Raw genomic sequence first — 20971 nt, 5'->3', positions numbered from 1 at the left:
AACTTCAAATATAGGCACAATACCTTAAAGAAGGAAGTCCCACTTTTTGTTGTATTTGAAATTCCTTTAAAAATGCTGGGTTAATACTTGCATCTCTGCTGATATTATTTGTTATACGGAGGAACTGATTAGGCTTATTCCTGCATTCCTTTAATAGGATGCGGAAAGCATTTGCATTGTAAGTTAAGTAGCCAAGAGCACAAGAGCAAGCTGCACGAACCTAAATGAGGAAGAAACAATTCCTCCTTAATCATTGAGCTTTGTTCCTAAAATATCTAACCCAATGCTCTCATCAGATATTTCATAGGACAGTCGCTGTAGCTGTGTACAGCAAACATGTATGCCAACCAATGGTAATCAGCCGTATTTTTAGAAAGGAGTGTCAACTGCCATTGACTTCTAGGAGTTGTTCTTAGTTCTGACTGCATTTTAGATTGACCAGGAGTTTTTGTTGATGTTGATATTATTTTGTTTTGTTTTTTTAAGCCCACCACCTGTATCAGACTCATCAGACTCTTGGGGTAGAATATAGGCATTTACACTGTTTTTAAAGTGCCATAGGCGATTCTAACGTGCAGCCAAAAAAAGAGCCATTGAACTTGAACTAAGATAGTGGGTCTCAAACTTGATTGTGCATTGAATCACCTGGATAGCTATAAAAATTACTCATGCCTGGGTTCTACCTCCCATCCCAGAAATTCTGATTTAATTATTTTGGGGTGCAGCCTATACATCACTATTTTTCAAAACTGCTCAGATATTAGGAAACCAGGCAAGAGCCTATAGGATAAAACTAAGTTAAAAATAAGGCACTCAGGAAAGGAACTTAATTTTCTACTGGCAAAAACAAAGAAGCAAGAAAAAGTATTAGGCCCCAGGACTCCAGAAAAAGTTCTTTCCTTCTTTGAAGGAAATACCCTTGGTCTGTGACCCTGAAACAATTAGGTTGTTCATATGATTAATCAAAGTATACTCCTGGGCAGTTCTTAGGAAAATCTGTTAGTGGTGGCATAAAAAATGCCATACAATGAACATACACCAGGCTGATGCAGGGTACCTGAGGGTTAACATTGGTCTTCACATTGGCATATGACTGCTTCATATGCCCATGTATTTTCCACGCCTTGAACAGTCGTTTTCAGTATATGGTTCCTGGAACAGCAGCTACAGCTTCTGGGAACTTGTTAGAAACACACATTCTAGGGCCCAGAATCTACGGTGTAACAGGTTTCCCAGGTGACTCCAGTGTACCCTAAAGTTGGAGAAACACTGCCTTACACCCTGGGGGAAAAAGCATGGGGAACACTCAGAGGAAAACCACTATGGCGAGCCCGGCATTCTACACACGCCATCATCTCTAACCTGGCGTGGCAGGTAAGAAAAACTGCCCAGTGGATTCCACGTGCATTCATTCCAAATAATCATAGAAATGACTTAGTGAGAGCACAAAAACTAACCAGTTTTTGTGAGATATTTTATGTTTTAATCGTAAATTTCTGGTTTGTACTGATTTGTAGCCTTAATATTAAACATCAAAGTTAAAACAAATGTACACATTGTGTGGGAACCACGATTGTGGATGGTGGATGTATTACTAGAAAAATCATCTCATTTTGAGTTAGTAATATGAACTTTTATATAACACAGTCAACTTGTGGAGAAATTAGCCCACAGACATGAGAGGCAAATTATATTAGAATATTCAATTTCAGAATTATTTTTAGTTTTACCTCTTCTTTTCCTGAATACAAATGATAGCAGAGTCGTTGGACTGTCCCTAATGTGGTAAATGCTTCTGGAATACCAGCTCTAGAATGAGCCAGGCTAGCTATTAAATTCCCTATAAATTAAACAAGAAAAAAATGCTTGTGTTAGTTGATATAAACTGATCTACTGTGCTATTGTTTATTTTCATGTAGCATTAAAAAGGTTAGAGTCACAAGACATCTTTGTTAATGAAGAAGTGCTGAGAAAAAGTGTTTATGTTAAATGTAGAATAAACTTCCCCCAAAATTATGGTTTGGTTTTCTGCCACAAACAGTAAAAGCCAAATAGGTTTATTTAAGAAGTTTTCTTCCCCATGGCTTCAGAATATATTTTCAGGTTTCATGGTTGTTGTTTTTTTCCTTTTTCTTTTTTTTTTTAAATTAAAGTTTATTGGAATGACAATTGTTAGTAAAGTTACATAGGTTTCAGGTGTACAATTCTGTAATGCATCATCTATATATCACATTGTGTGTTCACCACCCAGAGTCAGTTCTCCTTCTGTCACCATATATGTGATCCCATTTACCCTCATCTACCACTCCCCTCCCTGCTTACCCTCTCGTAACCACTAAACTATTGTCTGTGTCTATGAATTTTTGTTTCTGTATTTGTCTTATTCCTTTGTTGCTTTCAGTTTCAATCCCACATATCAGTGAAATCATATGGTTCTCTACTTTTTCTGTCTGACTTATTTTGCTTAGCATAATAATCTCAAGATCCATCCATATTGTCTCAAATGGTACTATTTCATCTTTTCTTAGGGCAGGATAGTATTCCATTATGTAGATATACCACAACTTCATTATCCATTCATCTATTAAAGGACACTTTGGTTGTTTCCATGTCTTGGCCACCGTAAATAAAGCTGCAATGAACATCGGAGCACATTATCTTTATGGATAAATGTTTTCAGATTTTTTGGATAGATACCCAGGAGAGGGATTACTGGGTCATATAGTATTTTTTAAAAAATAACTGTGAACATAATGGTTGAACAACCTTAATATGTCTTTTTTGCAGTTTAAATGGCTTTGAGTTAAGAGGAACTTAATGGTATTTTAAAATCAAACAATGTGTTGCTTAGTGAAGTTTAAATTCATTGATGTTCTTGCTATGAAAAGAAATATTTTGGGATTAAAAATAAGTGATCCGGTAACTAAATAATGTGCAACTACCAACTTAAAATGATTTTACTCAAATTGTTTTATTTTTAAAGCTTTCATGGGATGTTCTTTCACAATACTGTTGCTATGTTGGAATAAGTGTAACACATATTTTAAGATATAAATAAATGTATTTTTACCTTTGTGGGTGGATACTTTATTGAGGTATTAATTGGGTTTTTGTTCTCCTTGTATTCTTGCCCCCTCCATTATAAGCCAAGAAGACCTTTGTATTTATTGCCTACAAATGAGGAGGGCTGGGTTTTAAGGCCTAGAGCAAAAATTGTCTAAAAATAACGTTTCTTTCAATCTTATATCTTCAAAGGCCTGACTTTATAGAAGGCATTATGCTAGTGGGAAGGGGGAGAGAGGTGTCATTACACATGTGGGGTAAGGAATGGAGAACAAAGGGAGAAGGGCAGAGAGTCTGAAACTTAAGGACAGAACAGGAATGGGAGCTTTGCGAGGAGGGTGACTACGTGGTGCACATAGGAAAACTGGACACTTGGCAACAGAAATCCCAGGTTTCTGTGAAACCTCTTGTGCCTCTGGAACCTCTTCTGGGAACCATGTTACTTGGACATGGACCGCATCATTTATTTTATTTTACACCTGAGGCCTGAATAGCCTGCTTTGCTTTAGATACCCTGGACATGCATATGACTCAGTGTTTGAGATTCAATTGCTGTCAGGCTGTGGACATAAATATTTGAAAGCTAGTATAATATGGCATTTCTTGCATACACGAGTTTTTGGAGTAAAATTAAACCTACTACATTTGTTTTTCAGAGGAATAGAGTTACTAAGCCATTTAATTAAGAATGTTGTTTAGAGAAAAATATAGTTAATAACTTCTTTTATACATTTTTCTAGCTAGTTTCCATTTGCTTGAATTTTCCTCCCATTTCAAGTAAATATACCACATAAAAATATAATTCTGGGGGCTGGCCCGGTGGCTCAGGCGGTTGGAGCTCCATGCTCCTAACTCCGAAGGCTGCCGGTTCGATTCCCACATGGGCCATTGGGCTCTCAACCACAAGGGTGTCGGTTTAATAACTCAAATCCCGCAAGGGATGGTGGGCTGCGCCCCCTGCAACTAGAAACGGCAACTGGATCTTGACTTGGAAAAATGTCCTGGAAGTACACACTGTTCCCGATAAAGCCCTGTTCCCCTTCCCCAATAAAATTAAAATACATATATACATATATACATATACACATGTATATGTATATATGTATATACATATATATATATATATATATATATATATATATATATATATATATATATATATATATATTCTATGGAAGCAAGTGGAGTTTCCTTTGCTGCCTTCAGTGATCCACTTCAATTAAAAAGCAAATACCCTATTTATTTTTTGGTAGTAGTTACTCCATGTGGCGGTTGTGCTGATAGTTTTTTGTTGCATTAAGAGTGATATATTAAGTCAATTTATCATCTGGGAAGTTAGGTCTAGAGTGGATATAGTTACACAATTAACATTAAGTGTGTCAAGAACTCTGTTGGGCCATTTTACCTTGTTATATTGCATATTCATGTAGAGAACTCTTAGATATGAGCAAAATGTGCAAAACTTGTCAAAAGGAAACCAGAGAGGTATATCAATAAAATCTGCCACTATTTAAGTCAATGTATAAATTGTGTTAGTAGCTTACAGTTGAAGTCTCATTTCACATTCTGGGAAAATTAAGTACGTGTTTGGAAAAGTAATTAGGAAATTAAAAAGGCCATGTTCAGAGTTACTCTACTCCTATTTGGGGTGCAGAGTAGACTAACATTGTTCCGTAGAGACTCCTTCTTCACATCGTGTGACAGAGTATCAGGCTTATTATTATACTTTATTATTGCTCAGATTACCAAAAAAATTAAAAATAGTATTATGTGGATACAATTAGCTTCTTACCTGTCAAGACAATAGTAGTAGACTGAACTGAATACAGACTATCAACTAAAATAGCAACGCCTCTTGCAGACAAAGTAATATGGTCCACATCTATAATGACTTTAGCTAATACAATAATCTAAAAACAAAAAAAATAAGCATAGAGTCATTGAACATTTTCTACTCAGCTTCTCTTATTAAGCTTTTTTTTATTATTATTTGGTACTTCTCAGGAAGGAAAGAGGGGTACTTAAGTATCGCTCAATAGAAGACAAGCAAGTGGCAGGGTTAGGAATTAGAGTAGTTGTCCCTCTCTGATCATTTCAGTGACCATCATAGGCCATATTATTCTTTCTACAATGTTTACAACTTTTGTATCCTTGGAAGTCTGCGTTCATAGAAAATACTTCTAAAGGTCATAGAATAGAAAAAGAAGAGAGAATAAGACTAAGAATCCAGATAAATATAGTTGTCACAGATTGAAGAATCAGTGTGATCAGCTAAAAATCTGCAGTTAGAAAACTTGTCTGGGACACTACCATGTTTCTCTACCTATTTCCTTGTAATGTGAGGGTGATGGAAATACTACTACCTGCCTATCAACCTACCAGGGTTATTATAAGCAACAGATGATATATAAAGGCAATAATTCCATTTTAAGTTATAAAATTCGATGTAAATGAAGAAATCCTCATAAGTAATGGAGTTTTTATGATATGGAAGGGGCTGGTATGAAAATACTGTATATTTTACAAATCAATAAACATTTTCCCAGATCTAAAATTTGTTCTAATTTTCAAGTTTTCACTAAAGAGGCAAATTTATTGAAGTTTTTCCTCCAATTTTATACCTGAAATGCTGCCATTGCCTTCTCAGTTTCAATGGTTGATTCAAGAAAAGGTTCAAAAATTGAAATGGTTATTATTCCGTTTTCCAATACTAAGTATTGTTGATAGGGATCATTGAAGGCAAAAAGTGTTAATGCATAGCCTGCTCTTAAACAGATATCCTAGAAATGGGAGAAACATGCATTACTTTAACTTACTTCATTTATCAGATTATCAAGGTAATAGGTTTTGAATGCTTGCCCATTAAGATATATTGCATTCTTATCTCTGGGAGTAAAATATAACATTACTGTATTGGGGAAAACAGATAATAGAATTACCACAAAATGTTATTGAACAGATAAAACACAGAATTAGGTTGTAATATCAGGGAAAAGAAGAGAAAAAAAAACAATTTTAATTTTTAAAGATAATGTTACATTATTGATTATGCAAATGATACCTGAATGGTAACAGGAAACTCCATAATTTCATTAGCCCTCAACTTTTTTGTTTCAACATATTTTTATTTTCATTTCAACATTTCAAAGTAGAGTGATAAATCAAAACTTCCCTTTTGCAACAGGCTATACATTTCATTTTATGCATTATGGGATGATTATCATCTTTTAAAATAAGTTCATTTGTACAATTCTAATGTACTACATTCTGGAGAATAAAAGAAACATGACTTACTTTTAAAAGTCACATTTTAACATTCTGGGACTGGGCAAACAGAGCAAAAGCCAGTTTTCCTTTAGAATCAGACTGCTTGCCAAAGATGAACAACTATGGTAGATCTTCCAGAAAGACCCAAAAGATAGAAGCTTATCACTAAATCTTACTTTTAATATTTGAACAGTTTAGTACAGAGAGAGAGAGGCAGAATCACTAATCTTAGTGAGATTTTTTTCCTGCCACTATGAATCATGATACAAAAATGCTACATGTACATACTGAAATACTTATAGATAAAATTATATGATGCCTGACAAATAATCTTTGACAGAGGAGCCAGAAACATACGATGGAAAAAGAAAGCATCCTCAATAAATGGTGCTGAGAGAATTGGAAAGCCACATGCAAAAGAATGAAACTAGACTGCTATCTGTCACCATGTACCAAAATTAACCCTAAATGGATCAAAGACCTAAAGACAAGACCTGAAACAATAAATTGCATAGAAGAAACCATAGGTACTAAACTTATGGACCTTGAGTTCAAAGAGGATTTTATGAATTTGACCTCAAAAGCAAGGGAAGTAAAAGCAAAAATAAACTAAAAAGCTTCTGCACAGCAAAAGAAACCATCAACAAAACAAAGAGGCAACCAACTGAATGGGAGAAGATACTTGCAAACAACAACTGCTATAAGGGGCCAATATCCAAAATATATAAAGAACTCATATAACTCAGCAAAAAAAGAACAAACAATCCAATTAAAAAATGGGCAGAGGATCTGAACAGACACTTCTACCAAGAAAACATACAAATGGAACAGATATATAAAAAATTGCTCAACATCACTAGCTATTAGGGAAATGCAAATCAAAACCATACCTCACCTGTTAGAATAGCTATTATCTACAAGACAATAACAAGTGTTGGAGAAGTTGTGGAGAGAAAGAACCCTCATACACTGCTGGTGGGAATGTAAATTGGTACAGCCACTAAGGAAAACAGTATGGAGGTTCCTCAAAAACTTAAGAACAGAGTTACCATATGACCCAGCAATACTTCTGGGTACCTACCTGAAAAATCTGAAAACGTTATAAAGATGTATGTACCCCTATGTTTAATGCAGCATTATTCATGGTGGCCATCAAATGGAAACAACCAAAGTGTCTTTGATGGATGGTTGGATAAAGATGTGGTATGTATGCAATGGAATGTTACTTAGCTGTAAGAAAAGATGAAATACTGCCATTTGAAACAACATGGATGGATCTTGAGAATATCATGCTAAACTAAGTAAGTCAGACAGAAAAAGTCAAGAGCTGTACGATTTCACTCATCATGTGGAATATAAAACTGAAAGCAACAAATGAACAGACGAAAACTCATAGGCACAGAAAACAGTATGGTGGTTACCAAAGGCAAAGAAGTGTGGGGAGAGATAGAAAACAGTAAAGACGGTCAAATACATGGTGACAGAAGGAGATTTGACTTTGGGTAGTGAAAACACAATGCAATATACAGATGAGTTGTCAAAATTATACACTTGAAACCTGTATAATTTTATTAACCAATGTCACCCCAATAAACTTAATAAAATTTTTAAAAATTATATGATACCTGAGATTTGATTCAAAAATAACAGGGATAGAGAGTAGGTGTATGGATGAAATAAGATTGACCATGAATTGTTTAACATTTTCTGTAATAAAGATTATGTACACAGAAAGTAGTCACCTGGCTGAGGCAAGAAGAAAGGTATAAGGTACAGTCAAAGGAATAGGGTCCAGAGAGTGAAGCAGTGGTAATAGGCTGGGAGTAAAAGGAGAATGACTGACAGTGGAATGGGTGAAGAAAAGGGAGAAGAAGGGTACCTCTGAGGAACAGAGTGATGAGAGTAAAAGTAAAAGGAACAAGAGTAGAGGGAAGAAAGGTGGCTTAGAGAGTTAGACATGAATTCAGTCTCCACCCTATTATTCCCCATGTTATTAAAGCAGAACTCCATTTTGTGTTTACCACAGTAGGGTACAAGTCTGTATTTTAAAAAAATAATGCAAACTTCATTCCTCCTCCTCATAGCCCTCCTTTCTCCCTCCAAAATCTCCCAGAACTGAGAGAGATGTACGATAGTTGGTAACGTTCTTCCCTAATTGCCAAATGCACTGTACTCAACAAAAAAAAGGTCCTGAGTTTCTCTAGGGTTAGTGCTATTCAAATCTGGCCCACAAAATGGTTGACAACAGGATTACAGAAACTAAGAATAAGCATTTAAAAGAAACAGCTCTTCCTTACAATTAACAAATGTAATGGAAGAAAGGACTTTTGTAAAAAATCACCAGTAGGCAAATGCCACAGTAATCATTGTTGCATCAACGGAGGCTAACATTGGTGAGTATTTGCATAGTCTCAAAGTGTCTCACCTTATTCATTACAAAGGGAAGAACAGTAACTTCACAGTGGGGAAATATGGCAGATACCAGTTTAACCAAGCACCCAAAGCTAACATCGCCAGTTATAAGACATGTCAATATCATGCATTCTGAAAGGATGCACTGGGAAGGTGAATGAAGAAGACCACATCACTTCTATGGTATTCTTGCCAAAATGCATCACCTCATTTAATCATGAGAAAACATCAGATAACTCAAATTGAAGGATGTTCTACAAAATAACTGGCCCGGAGTCATCAAAAATGTCAAAATCATGAAAGACATGAAATCCTGAAACACCAAGGATGCAGTTTCACAGCTTTAAGGAGACTAAAGAGACATGACAACTAGATGCAATGTGGAATCCTGGATAGGATTCTGAAACAGAAAAAGGACACTGGTTGAGAAAATTGGAAAAATTTAAATAAGGTCTGCAGATTAGTTATTATATCAATGTTGACATCCAGGAAAGCTTCATGAAAGATAGACCAGAAAACTATAATTTTTGCAAATTTTTGAAAAGTCTATAATTACTTCGAAATTTAAAGTTTTTGGTGTTTTTTTTTTAAATTAACAGATTGCTGGGAAAAAGCTATTCCTTCATCACAAATAGTTTGAGAAGCACCGTTCTAGAATATTGGGTAAGAAGTGGATAATTGAGAGTTCAAAGGTCATAAAATTAGGTTAAAGATTTGATGCATACAGGACAGAAGAGATTTGCTTTTTGGCTGGTCACCAAGCTTTAAAATTGCTACATTTTGCATAAAATTGCTAGATGAAATGTGAAAACTATGAAAAATATGGAACAATATTATTCCATTACTACAAACTAATGACCTACTAATGAGATTTTACATTTCTTATAATACATTTAAATATTGCCATGAAAAAGACTTGATAATTTGAGGATGTGGTCTAAAAACATTTTCTTCCAAATGAGCTCTAGCATTTTATAAAGGTATTACCTTATCTTGTGAATGAAGAAGATAAAGGACATCAGCATACTTAAATCCTTCATTTTCTTGTAATTCATTTTGTAACAGATTATTCCTTAGGACAATGCATGCCAACGAAAATGCCACTTCAACCTAAATATGTGGTTTTCAGAAAGGTATTTTTCATTCATGGTTTATCAAATGACATTTTTCATTATACAAACATTTATATGGTATTTGCTAATTCAAAGATATCATAAAATCTATTGATTCCAATTCACACACTAGTAATTAGAGAGTGACATTTACAACTTCTGGAAAAATGTCCCTTATAAACTGAACAGCTGGGAAAATATCTTTTGTGTGCTGGCACGACCACAAAATTCCATTTTAGGGCACAGTTGTACCCCTTTTGTATCTAAAAAAAATTTTTTAATTTTCTGGCATGGGTTAAAAAGCTATTTTGAATCGCTTGTGAGCTGCTGACCTTTTAGTTGTAAGGCTTTAAATGGAATGTCTATCAATTTATGCAAAGCACTGGGGAGTAGTACTGAGGTATAGTTCTCTAGTTCTGGAGTCATTTATTGCACATTCCAAAGCCCTTTAGGAGGATGTAAATGAACCTGTTTATTATTAGGATTCAATAGGTAAGAGTTTAAAGTACTACACTCGTACATTTCTATGAAAAATGTTATGAATTTGAAAAGCATGAATATTATTGCAAAAATATTTTGTTTGCTATAGAATCTTATTGAAGAAAAGTATTACAATGTAATTATGTTCTGTTTTAACAAATTTGAGAACTCATTGAAAATACAGAGGGTGCCAAAAAATGTATACACATTTTAAGAAAAGAAAACTGTATTAAAATTGTAATAATGTATACCGATAACATAAGATGAATGGCAGTCACGTTTGACTTCTGCAATTACAAGAGGTGCTCAAAGTGGTTACCATCAGCGTCTGGACACTTCTGACTACAGCTAGAGCAACCCTGACCAAAGTGTCCACTTGTATACATTTTTTTGGCATCCCCAGTATATACTGAAATATAGATGGATACGACTGAAGTAAACTGTTTTGCCCTGAGGATGCATGTTTTAAAACAAAAATGTATTTTTATGTGGTATTTTCCAATCTTAAGAAATTTATTTGTACTTTGAAAGTCAGTATACTTTTTAGTCTAATTCAAGCCAAAAAATTGCTTCTCTATGCTTCTTCCTTTTTTATCCCTAATCAACTCCTGTCATAAAGTAATCTTTTTCATAACCAGAAAAGTCACATAACTTACAATATCTTTTCTGATAACAAACACACTCCTTAAACGAAATAATGCTGTTTACTAGTACTTACATATTTTCTTCCTATGTTATTTCTATTTTCTTATTTCCAATAGAGCCCTTACCAAATTTTGAAGAGGAAATGTATTTTTTTATCATTTCCTGCTTCACCAACTATAGAGGTCCTGAATTTCCAAAGCCTTAGTAAAAGGATTTGAGTGTCATTTTATTAAAAACATTTTATTAGGAGTAAGTGAAAGAGTGAATGACTCTTCAAGAACTCAGTATTTCTTCATAATGTCCACCCTTGAGAATACTAGCTGCCAGCCAGACCTGGCTGCTTGGTAGAAGGTAGGGCTGTTTCGATGGTGTAGCACTGAAAGGATTCATTTATATTTGAGAAATTTTGCTACACAAATCATACATCCTCATTATCCCCCACCAAGTTTTAGCAACCAACAGAAGAAGTAGGGAAGAAATTCTGTGAATAATCGACTATCTGAGGAATAAACTTCTTTGATGAGTAAAGATATGCCTTTTGAATTATAGTTGAAGAAATATTTTAATATTTACTACTATCTTTGTAGCAACTTTTTTGTTTAAAACTTCTAGGATTTTGTTTAAAAGGTCAAATACTTTTATTATAGTTGAGAACTTGTATAAAGATACAAATTATCCTTACAAAGTCATATTTCTGTTACGTTTTATTATATCAGAAAAAACAACAACCCTTAAAACCTTATATATACCTTAATGGTAGGAGAAGGGTGATTTCTCAGTAGTTGAATAAGTATTGGAAGGGCATTTTCCTCTACAACAAATTGTTGACTAATCGGATTGCTTGTATGGGCAACACCTGTAAGAATCCACATGTCAATAAGATACTTTTTTTTCCATCTTGAAAATGGTAAAGTCAGACATAGTTTGCCATGTTTGATAAAGTGTCCTAGTGTAATATGATTAGTAAATTACATTGACACTAATTTACCTGAATCAAGTTTTTAAAAGGCTAAGTGAATAAACATGGAAACTTTACTGTTGAAAGTATGGTTTTCTAATAGTCACAAAGCAAAGAAATTAGAAATGCTAGACTAGCACTTGAATTACACAACTTTTATTCATTAGGGTCTTGGAGAAATAAAAAAAATTATAATTGCCTTTTATAAATTAAATATTGTTGAGGGCTCTAACAGTGGGGATAGAGAGGAAGAGAAGTATCTTGATATTTTAAAAATTAAGAATAAATTTACAAACCAATACAAATGGATCCCACTGCTCTGACGACACTCAGAAGTGTGCCTTCAGCCAGCTTACTAATCCTTAGTAAGCGAATCAATGGTGCAATTCCATTCCCTTCGCATATTTGATTCTGATGCATTCTGCTGTCCTTACTTAGAGCGATGACTGCTTCACCTCCTGGTAAAGAGAAGCAAGATGCATGTCTGATCTCCAGCGTTTCTGTTCTACATTGTGCAGATTTACACTGAAAATAACTTACCAACATACTGCATTTTAGCTGATGGTGACAAAAGCATATTTATTATAAAGTTGTATCCAATCTGTTCCGCCATATACTTTTGTTGTTTCAGTGTTTGTCCTGCCAACGCCCAAAGTGCTGCAGCTCCTTGTTCCTTAACATCTATTTCAAATGCCTATTTTTAAAAATTTGATTCATTCAATGAGCATTTGTTTAAAACTGGAGGGATGTCTGTCTTAGAAAACGTTTATTCCACAATTGGTTTTAGTTTTCTTTTCACTGAACTAAATTCAATATTGAATACTTTGTCTAAGAAAAATGACAAGTAATCATAAAATTCCTACCTTGAGGAGTTTTAGAAGGTATTTACTTAGTGATTTTTCCAGAAATGCTCTCTGTATAGAAGGGTTGTAACTTGCCAGTGATTCCACAGCCACTGCCCCTTTCACTTGGACATTAAGTTGTTTCCCTTTAAAAAGAGCCACCAGAGGAGGAATGACTCCTTCCCTGGCCATGGCATTCTGAACTTCCTTATTGTCCCGGGCCACCTCAGCTATTGTCACCGAAGATACAGCCGTCAACACATCTGCAAATGAATTAAAGAAGCAGTTAATTAAATCTTTTAAAAACTCAGAATATGAAAATACAGCATATCATTAATTCCCATATTATAAAATCAAATTTATGGTTTATAGAAAATAAAGACAAATAAAACTGTCTAGATTCTCTCCACCCAAACACAATCAAACATTTCACTTAATCTCACCCACTCTTTTTTATAAATATAAATTTAGATAGTGTTATAGACATAGTTAATATAGTACTATAAACACAATGTCTTGCATTTTAATTTACCAGTATAACACTTTCCTATTTTTTATGAACCTCAGTATTTTCTAAATATTACATTAATGGGTGTATCACGTTTCCTTAGTCACATTATATATATGTTGTTTTCAACTTTTCACTGTTTTAACATATATATATATATATATATATTTATAACATTTATATATTTTTAACATATATACATACATATATATATATATATATACACATATGTTGTTTTCAACTTTTCACTGTTTTAAACAATGCTTAGGAGAAATGTTGGCACACAAGGTATTTCCTTCCTGTCTGTAATTTTTGCCCTTAGTATAGAGTTCCAGGAATTACTGGAGTAACTTAATCCATCTCAGTAAATTCTTTTCAAAAATGACAATAGTATCTTATCCTACCCTTTCATAATCAGAGTATGAGAGTATCAATGTTATTATATCTTTTAAAGTGTAGATATTATCATTAAGCAGAAATACATAAATAAGTTTTGCTAATTTGATGGGCAAAAAAATGGCAGCATTTCATTTTATTTTTTGTTTTTGGTTACTGGTGAGTCTGAACATTTTCATACATCTTTATTAACCAGCTGCATTTGTTTTCTTTAAAATTTACAGAAAGTTGATAGAGTAAGTCAGAAACCTCCCCCAAGATTTAGCAATAATTGATTTTTTGCCCACAGTAATCTTTACTATGATGTTTGGAAAATGTTTAATTTTCCAAATTTACAATTCCCTTCACATTTATCAGTTGAGCTATACAGAAGAGCTCTCCTTACTTCTTACTTATGTCATTGTTTATCCAATTATTAAGATGAGCTCTATTTTTTTCAATGAGTTATGTCCATTAATTTCTTTATTTGTGTTGATACTCAAATAGTCCAATATTTGGCAATTGTCCAAGATTGTTCAACTTGAAGGACTAGAGGGAGCTCCTTCAAGTTGGGTCTGTATCCTTTAACTATTCCTCCATCATTTTGTATTTTGTTTTAGCATTTTCTTACTTTCTGTCACAATATGATGTTTTAGACTTACCACATACTTGTTCTGCCCCAGCTCTGAAATCAACCATTTCTCCAAGAAGCTCTATTTTCTTTTAATGAGGAATATTATTTCGAAATCAAGACTTTGGTACTAAGTGTGCACATTGCTCCTGGAGTATCATTGCTTCTAGAGTCTCTTAGCAGACAAGATTAGGAAAATACATAATATTTCCAATTTTTCCAATTCCAGTCCAAACTCACAGGATTTTGTATTATCTTCCCACATTCTGTGTGTGTGTCTGTATGTGCATGTGTGCACTAGAAGAATTCAAGATATGTTTACAGTTTGGTTATTTTCTTTCTCTCCTAGACAGGCTATATAGTAAAAACACTGTATTCAAAAGTTACTTGCATTCTTTTTCTTTTTTAATCTGGTTATGTAATTCATTTGAAATACAACTGGATTCATTTGTTTCTGTTTGTAGTCTAGTTACTCCCTGGTAGCCTTGTAGATATAATTTTTTTTTAATATGTAAGACATTGATATGTTTCCAAAAGTTAAAACTGTATAAAAAGCTGTTTTTGGATACAAGAAGCCAGACTCTGTAAATACAGCATTTGTTCTTTCATAGATTATCTATTCAGATTAATTGTCTCTCTATTAAGGCCTTACTGTTTACATTTGCTGGGTGAAAAAAAAAAGCAGACCAAGAACAGAAGCTTGAGGAACTCCAAGTTGAGTGGAAGAAACCTAATGGTGGAGGTACTCTTTGTCTAAAACTCTTGGGACCAGAATTCTAAAGTTTTCAGATTTTAGAAGGTAGTGAGTACATATAAACATATTTCTGCAGTGAAAATGTGTAAATCGTCATTCTAAAAAGGATGTGGTACTTTTTAAGTTTGTTCAGATAGTTTGGAGTTGAAAGCCTTTTGTATGCCTTCTGTTACATATTTGAATTTCCATGATGGTGTCATATAAACCTTTGTTAGTAACACAGAGCAGGACAATCAGAGGCATTGTAGGAATAAAAACGTGTGCATGCACATACATATGTGGAAAAGTATGAAACAAACAGCGAAAGATGAGTGAAGCAAAGGCCCAAAACAAACCAAACTCAGCAAACATTGAGGAACTCCTGGCGATAGGGGTTCAGACTAAGGAGATATTAATTAATCCATAGTTTCTAAAAATTGCAAGTGAGTCTACTTTGGTGCCATTTTACCTTAATGCATGAAATGTTACAGTGGTTCTGAATGGTTAAGATATTGGAATTAATAAAATTCGTTTGTGATCTGCCACAATTTAACAACCCAGATAACATCCTAGACAATTTTTTGTTAAACCACTAAAATTATAAATGTAGCATTTATAATTGTAAAAATGGAGAGAAAAAATAATTACAAATTTTTTCAAAATTATCTTCCTTGGTGTGAGGACATAATAGATTACAGTATTGAATACACTACTTTTATTTAGGTTTCAGATAAGGCGAGAGCTCCAAAAAGAAGTGATTTCAATATTTTATTTCTATAGCTTTTTTTCATGCATTCATTTATTGTTCATTTATTCAAAATGCCTCTACAATTTGTGCTTTGTTCAAGCATCAGGTTGGGAGGATGAAAAAGGATAGGGAAAACCTAGTTCCTGTCTTTAAATTTTAATCAAGGAGATAAAACACAAAGAAAGAAAAAATAAAGAACAATTATAAAAAAGTAAAGACTCTATGGTTAAAATATGCATAAAAGCTCTCTCTCTAATGCTGTTCTTAAATGGTGAAGTACAGCAGTTAGTGATGGAGGGAAACTTCTAGCAGGCGACCTTAGTTAACTGTAACAAAGGGAAAGGACTTGCAAATAATTTCACTACATGGTAGCAGTTCTTAGAAAATGATAATTGCTTAAATTTGAGGTTTTGAAGTAAAAGAAAGCCCTGTGCAATAATCTTATTATCCATAACGTTGTCTTACATTATGACCAATATGTTTATTCTGTATTTATACTTAGAGTACTAGAACAGAAAGATGATAAACTGAACAGGAAGAAAAACAGACAAGCTTTCCCCCAATTTTTTATCCCCACAAATTTGAAGATTAAACTGTTATGTGTATGCTCACTCATTGTAATGAGAGAATTCTTACAGAACTTAAGAGACCATTTGCAGTGGCTGCAAAACTCTCTCCTAGGTTGTGGTGTTCTTGGTACTGATATGCACTTCCGAGTCTAATACTTAGCCTAATGACTGGATGATCTTGAATTTTGATATCAAATATTAAGAGCAAATCCGAAGACTTATTGTAACTTGAGAAATAGCTTCCAATGATCAAAACATGTGTTATTCACACAAAGACATGTTTACTTGAGTCCCTGGGCCTACTAACTGCATTATCTAATTGAATATTTTAAAAAAATTATAGCTTTGAGAGTCAAATTCCATTATAAACCAAGCAGTTTAAATTTAAGTGTGCAGGATACTTAGGTTATATTACATGTGTCTAGATTCATTCTAAGATAAATCCAGGACATCTGTTCATAGAAGACATTTCCAAACCTGTGTTTGCTTCAAGTAATATATCTGGTCACTTTAAAATAATACATAAATAGAAGCTCACCTGAATCAGAACTCAGAAATGTGATAAGATATGGGATGCCTTTATGGTCTTTCACTGCTCTTTGATTTTTTTCATTTCCCATACATAATACCCGTATACAGTGCATGACATTTACTAGCACATTTTCTATGTCTAACTTTAAGAGATTTATCAGAGATGGGATTCCATCCTAAACATAAACAAAAAAATTAATTACAATTGAATTTATTTGAGATGTATGCAATTTTTATTTAGAAACACAAGTCTATAATCCTGCCGTAAATACTTGCTTATTTATGAGAGAACAATTGCCCATAAACAAATGTGTCTACTGCTATGGTATTAGGTGACAGTTAATACAACTTTGAGAATATCACATGCTTTAATATTAAGGTAAATATTCTATACATTTTAAAATAGTCTCCTCTATACCAAAATAAATTGAGGCTGCAAGTTCACTGTAACATTTAATAATTATCTAAAAGATAAAACAACTGAGTAAGATCAGTTGAATACAGTGCCCATTTGGAAATATTTGCCATTGTAGACATTGCATGTGTAATTAGTAGTTATATTAATGCAACATAAAATATGTTTAAATGTGAATATAATTTCCTAATTTTTAATAGAGCAAAGATGGCATTTCTGTCTATTAACAGAAATAATGCAAGAATATTAAGGAAGATAAGAAACAGAAATATAATCACATTTTCAATAAAGCTAAGCGACGTCTATAATGTTGAATCATAATAAATGTGTATGATTTGTCAACAGGGATGAGAGAGATCTCCCACGGCCACTGGCCACAGGGAATGCTGGCAGAGCAGTGTTTTAAAATGGGTGTCTCTATCTTGAGGGGCATAAAAAGAAACACACAATTTCCCGTCTGGAACAATAGGAATGGGTATGCAGGATGGCAGCAGGCCCATTTCTAGATCAATTTGGCATAAAGTTTCAAAAAGCAAGAAAAGCAAGGATGAACAAGGAATCATGCCAACAAGGTATGTTTGGAAAAAGTAATCTATTGATGAGGTAAAAAGAAAGAGATAGACATCACATTGTGGAAAAAATAGAATCTATATTGTGAGATACTCTCCACCAGTCTCTGTTGGCTAGGGAAAAGTAAGGCTGAAAGATTCACGAACACATTCCTATGGTGTAAGTCATATTCTTGCTGGCTTAGAACTTGGGTCTGTGCCCTTTCCCACATATACTTCTTGCAAATAGTTGAGCCAGAAAGAATGTAACTCAAAGATGAGTAATGATCAAAAGCTGGAACAGGATCTATCCAAATAAAAGAAAAAAATATGAAAAACTTATGACAGGTAAAGAATGCTCATTAGAACAATATTGCCATGAAGTAGATAAAGTAACCAAAAGTGGTATATTATTATCAATGAAAAAATAAAATAAAATGAGGCAATCACTTCTATAAAACAAGAGTGCAAATGAGAGACCCCAGAGATCAAAGAAGATTTTTTTGAGACAGGGGAAGATGAAACAAGAGCCAATAAACCTTAGGAAAGATATGGAAAGATATAAGAGCCAAATTGCAATCCATACAAAAATAATTCTAAAAAGTATAGCAAGGGACAAGGAGGAAAGGATTGATAGAAAAAGAAAAATGAAAAAGTAAAATGAAACAATGAGTGGAAAAGGACTGGAGAGAATACGATAGCTATGTAAGACAAGAAAAGGTGATACAATACACAAATAATTGGCATTCCCAAAAGGAAGTGGTAAGCTAATTCAGTGATCAATAAATTCAATGATCATTTTTTTTACTTCATCTTACAACAGCATTTGACACTGTTAATCATTCTCTCTTCTTTGAAACAGTTTCTTCATTTGGCTGATAGGACAACTGATTCTTTGCGTTTCCTCCTACCTCATTGGCTGTTCCTTCTTAGTCTCCTTTATGGTCCCTCTAGATCAGGGGTGTCCAAACTGCAGCCCGGGCCAACTACAGCCCGCAATCCATTTTTTATTGGCCCGCAGCAAATTCCAAAAATATATTTAGTTTACTTAAATAAACCAGGTGAGGCAATATGTACTTCACCTCGAGTGAGTGTCCCGGCTGTTTGTGTATTTTACCGCATATGGCCCTTGGTGAAAAACGTTGAGAAAAGTTTGGACACCCCTGCTCTAGATCTTTCAACTTTCCCGCAGATCCTAGTGACTCAACTTTCAAAGAATAATACAAAATATGACTACTGCTCACCATTTCCACTATTATCACCAAGTTCAAGACATCATCATCTGTCAATAGCTTTTTAGTCTTGCTGTTTCTACCCTTGCACACCTATTTCAATATAGAGGTAGAGTGATGTACATTTCTTCATGGAACTTTCCAGAACAAAATCATTCAATGGCTTAACATACTCGGAGTAAAGAGCCAAGGTATCTAACAATTGCCCACATGGCCCTACATGATGTGGTCCACCATCACCTAGCAAAGAATGTCTCCTATTTCTCCTCAGCTACTTTTGCTCTCTGGCCATTCCTTGAACATGCCAAACACACTCCCACTTGATTTGCTTTGCACTTGTTTCCTCTGACTACAATGATCTCCCCAACAGAAAAACATGACACACTCCTTCATCTACTTTAGGTCTGTACTCAAAGGCCAAATTCTCAGTGAACTATTTTTCACCAAGTTCCCCTCTCCCCTTTTTCTGCTTTATTTTCCTTCTTAACACCCTTTCTCATCTAATATAACATACTATATATTTGGCTTACTTGCTTTGTTTATTGTCTTGTTACCCCCTGAAAGCTGGGATTTTTTTTTTGTTTTATTTTGTTCACTGCTATAACCCCAGCATGCACAATAATATCTGTTATGTAATAAACTTTCAAAAAGTACCTGTTATATGGATAAACTAAAAGAATATTATAGAGATGTAGTATTTAAAAACATGAATTCAACAAAACATTCCAAAAAATAAAACAAGATGAATGTACATGTTGAAAAGTTACACCAAGTCCTGGGAAAAATAGGTAACTAATGTTGATGTGTAAGTCCTGGATTTTAAAGATACAGAAGAAGAAAAAAGAGAAAGAAAACACTGATTATATAGAAGATTAAGAATGATTAATAAAATATGACAGAACTCAGATTAAACATATCACATCAACAAATGAGTTATACTCACTAAAAAGTGACAAAGCAAAAACTAAATATACTGCACACAAGGGACACATTTATTCTAATTCTGAGTAATTCTCAAATTACTGAGATTATAAGGTCTAAACGAGTAAGACTGACTAACTGACTAACTCTGAAGGGGGGCCTGGGAGTTTCTATATTCCTAATATATTTTCCAGATTACTGATAACAAACCAACAAGAAATAGGAAAAAAAAGAGAAGGATGGCCAAAGTCAAATTAAACATGAGAGCACAAAGAAAACAGATCAGAAACATATTTTTGGACAAGATAGAATTCAGGGCTCAAGTATTACACTTGATAAAAGGGTACATTTTATAATGGTAAATGACAATCCATAATGAAGAATCATCATCTGAAGAAAACTATAAAAATAATATTAGTCATAAATACCTATTAAAAGATCTTAAATAAAGCATTGACAGACATAATAATGTGGTTTAGTTTAAGGAAATACACCATGACAAAGATTACTTGGTGTTCACAAAAAATAATTTCTTCTAATTCTGGTAGGCAATTAGACTGCATTTCTCTAGCAGAATCAAAATAGCTAAAATGGGAAAGTTTCTTGTAATATCTTGTCATCAACAACAAGAAGCAACATCCCCTAGAGCTAAACAGTCACTTGACCCGCTTTCCTTGTTTCCCCGGGTGATGGTTTGACCAGATATTTTTGTTGAGAAACAGTCCTCCCTAGGCCTCTTGGACGCCTACCTGTATTGTGTGGGTATATTGAGATTGTAACAGCTCTTTCACTGGGCCATTCTTCAGGATTTAATGTGACTAGCAATCTTGTAGGGTATGGTAACATCTCCCCTCCAGACAAAGAACAGGCTTATTTACTGATCGCTAACAAAATGATAGATTTCTTAAGCTCAAGGCTCTTCAGATGTGACACAAACCCAATCTGTGGGTAGCATCCATCTGGGCCCACTGTGTCACCTTG

At 34.0% G+C, this 20971-nt stretch overlaps 1 protein-coding gene across 1 annotated transcript in view; it reads right to left on the bottom strand.

The window, feature by feature from the left end:
* ANKAR (ankyrin and armadillo repeat containing) overlaps positions 1-20971 on the bottom strand; it is a gene marked incomplete at its 3' end in the record, with an annotated part of 53731 nt that overhangs the window by 4080 nt on the left and 28680 nt on the right. Inside the window, exons 13-22 of the mRNA XM_081050776.1 lie at positions 16882-17050; positions 12801-13042; positions 12478-12631; positions 12234-12395; positions 11729-11835; positions 9730-9852; positions 5685-5843; positions 4856-4973; positions 1731-1840; positions 24-220 (exon numbers count right to left, since the gene is read on the bottom strand). Of these exons, the coding sequence (XP_080906902.1) occupies positions 24-220; positions 1731-1840; positions 4856-4973; positions 5685-5843; positions 9730-9852; positions 11729-11835; positions 12234-12395; positions 12478-12631; positions 12801-13042; positions 16882-17050 (1541 nt within the window). The remainder of the gene's footprint in view (positions 1-23; positions 221-1730; positions 1841-4855; positions 4974-5684; positions 5844-9729; positions 9853-11728; positions 11836-12233; positions 12396-12477; positions 12632-12800; positions 13043-16881; positions 17051-20971) is intronic.

This window comes from Rhinolophus hipposideros (assembly GCF_964194185.1).
Source record: "Rhinolophus hipposideros genome assembly, chromosome: 6".
Taxonomy (NCBI): Eukaryota; Metazoa; Chordata; class Mammalia; order Chiroptera; family Rhinolophidae; genus Rhinolophus; species Rhinolophus hipposideros.
The sequence above is the reverse complement of the archived record's forward strand: the minus strand, read 5'-3'. Positions and strand labels throughout refer to the sequence as shown.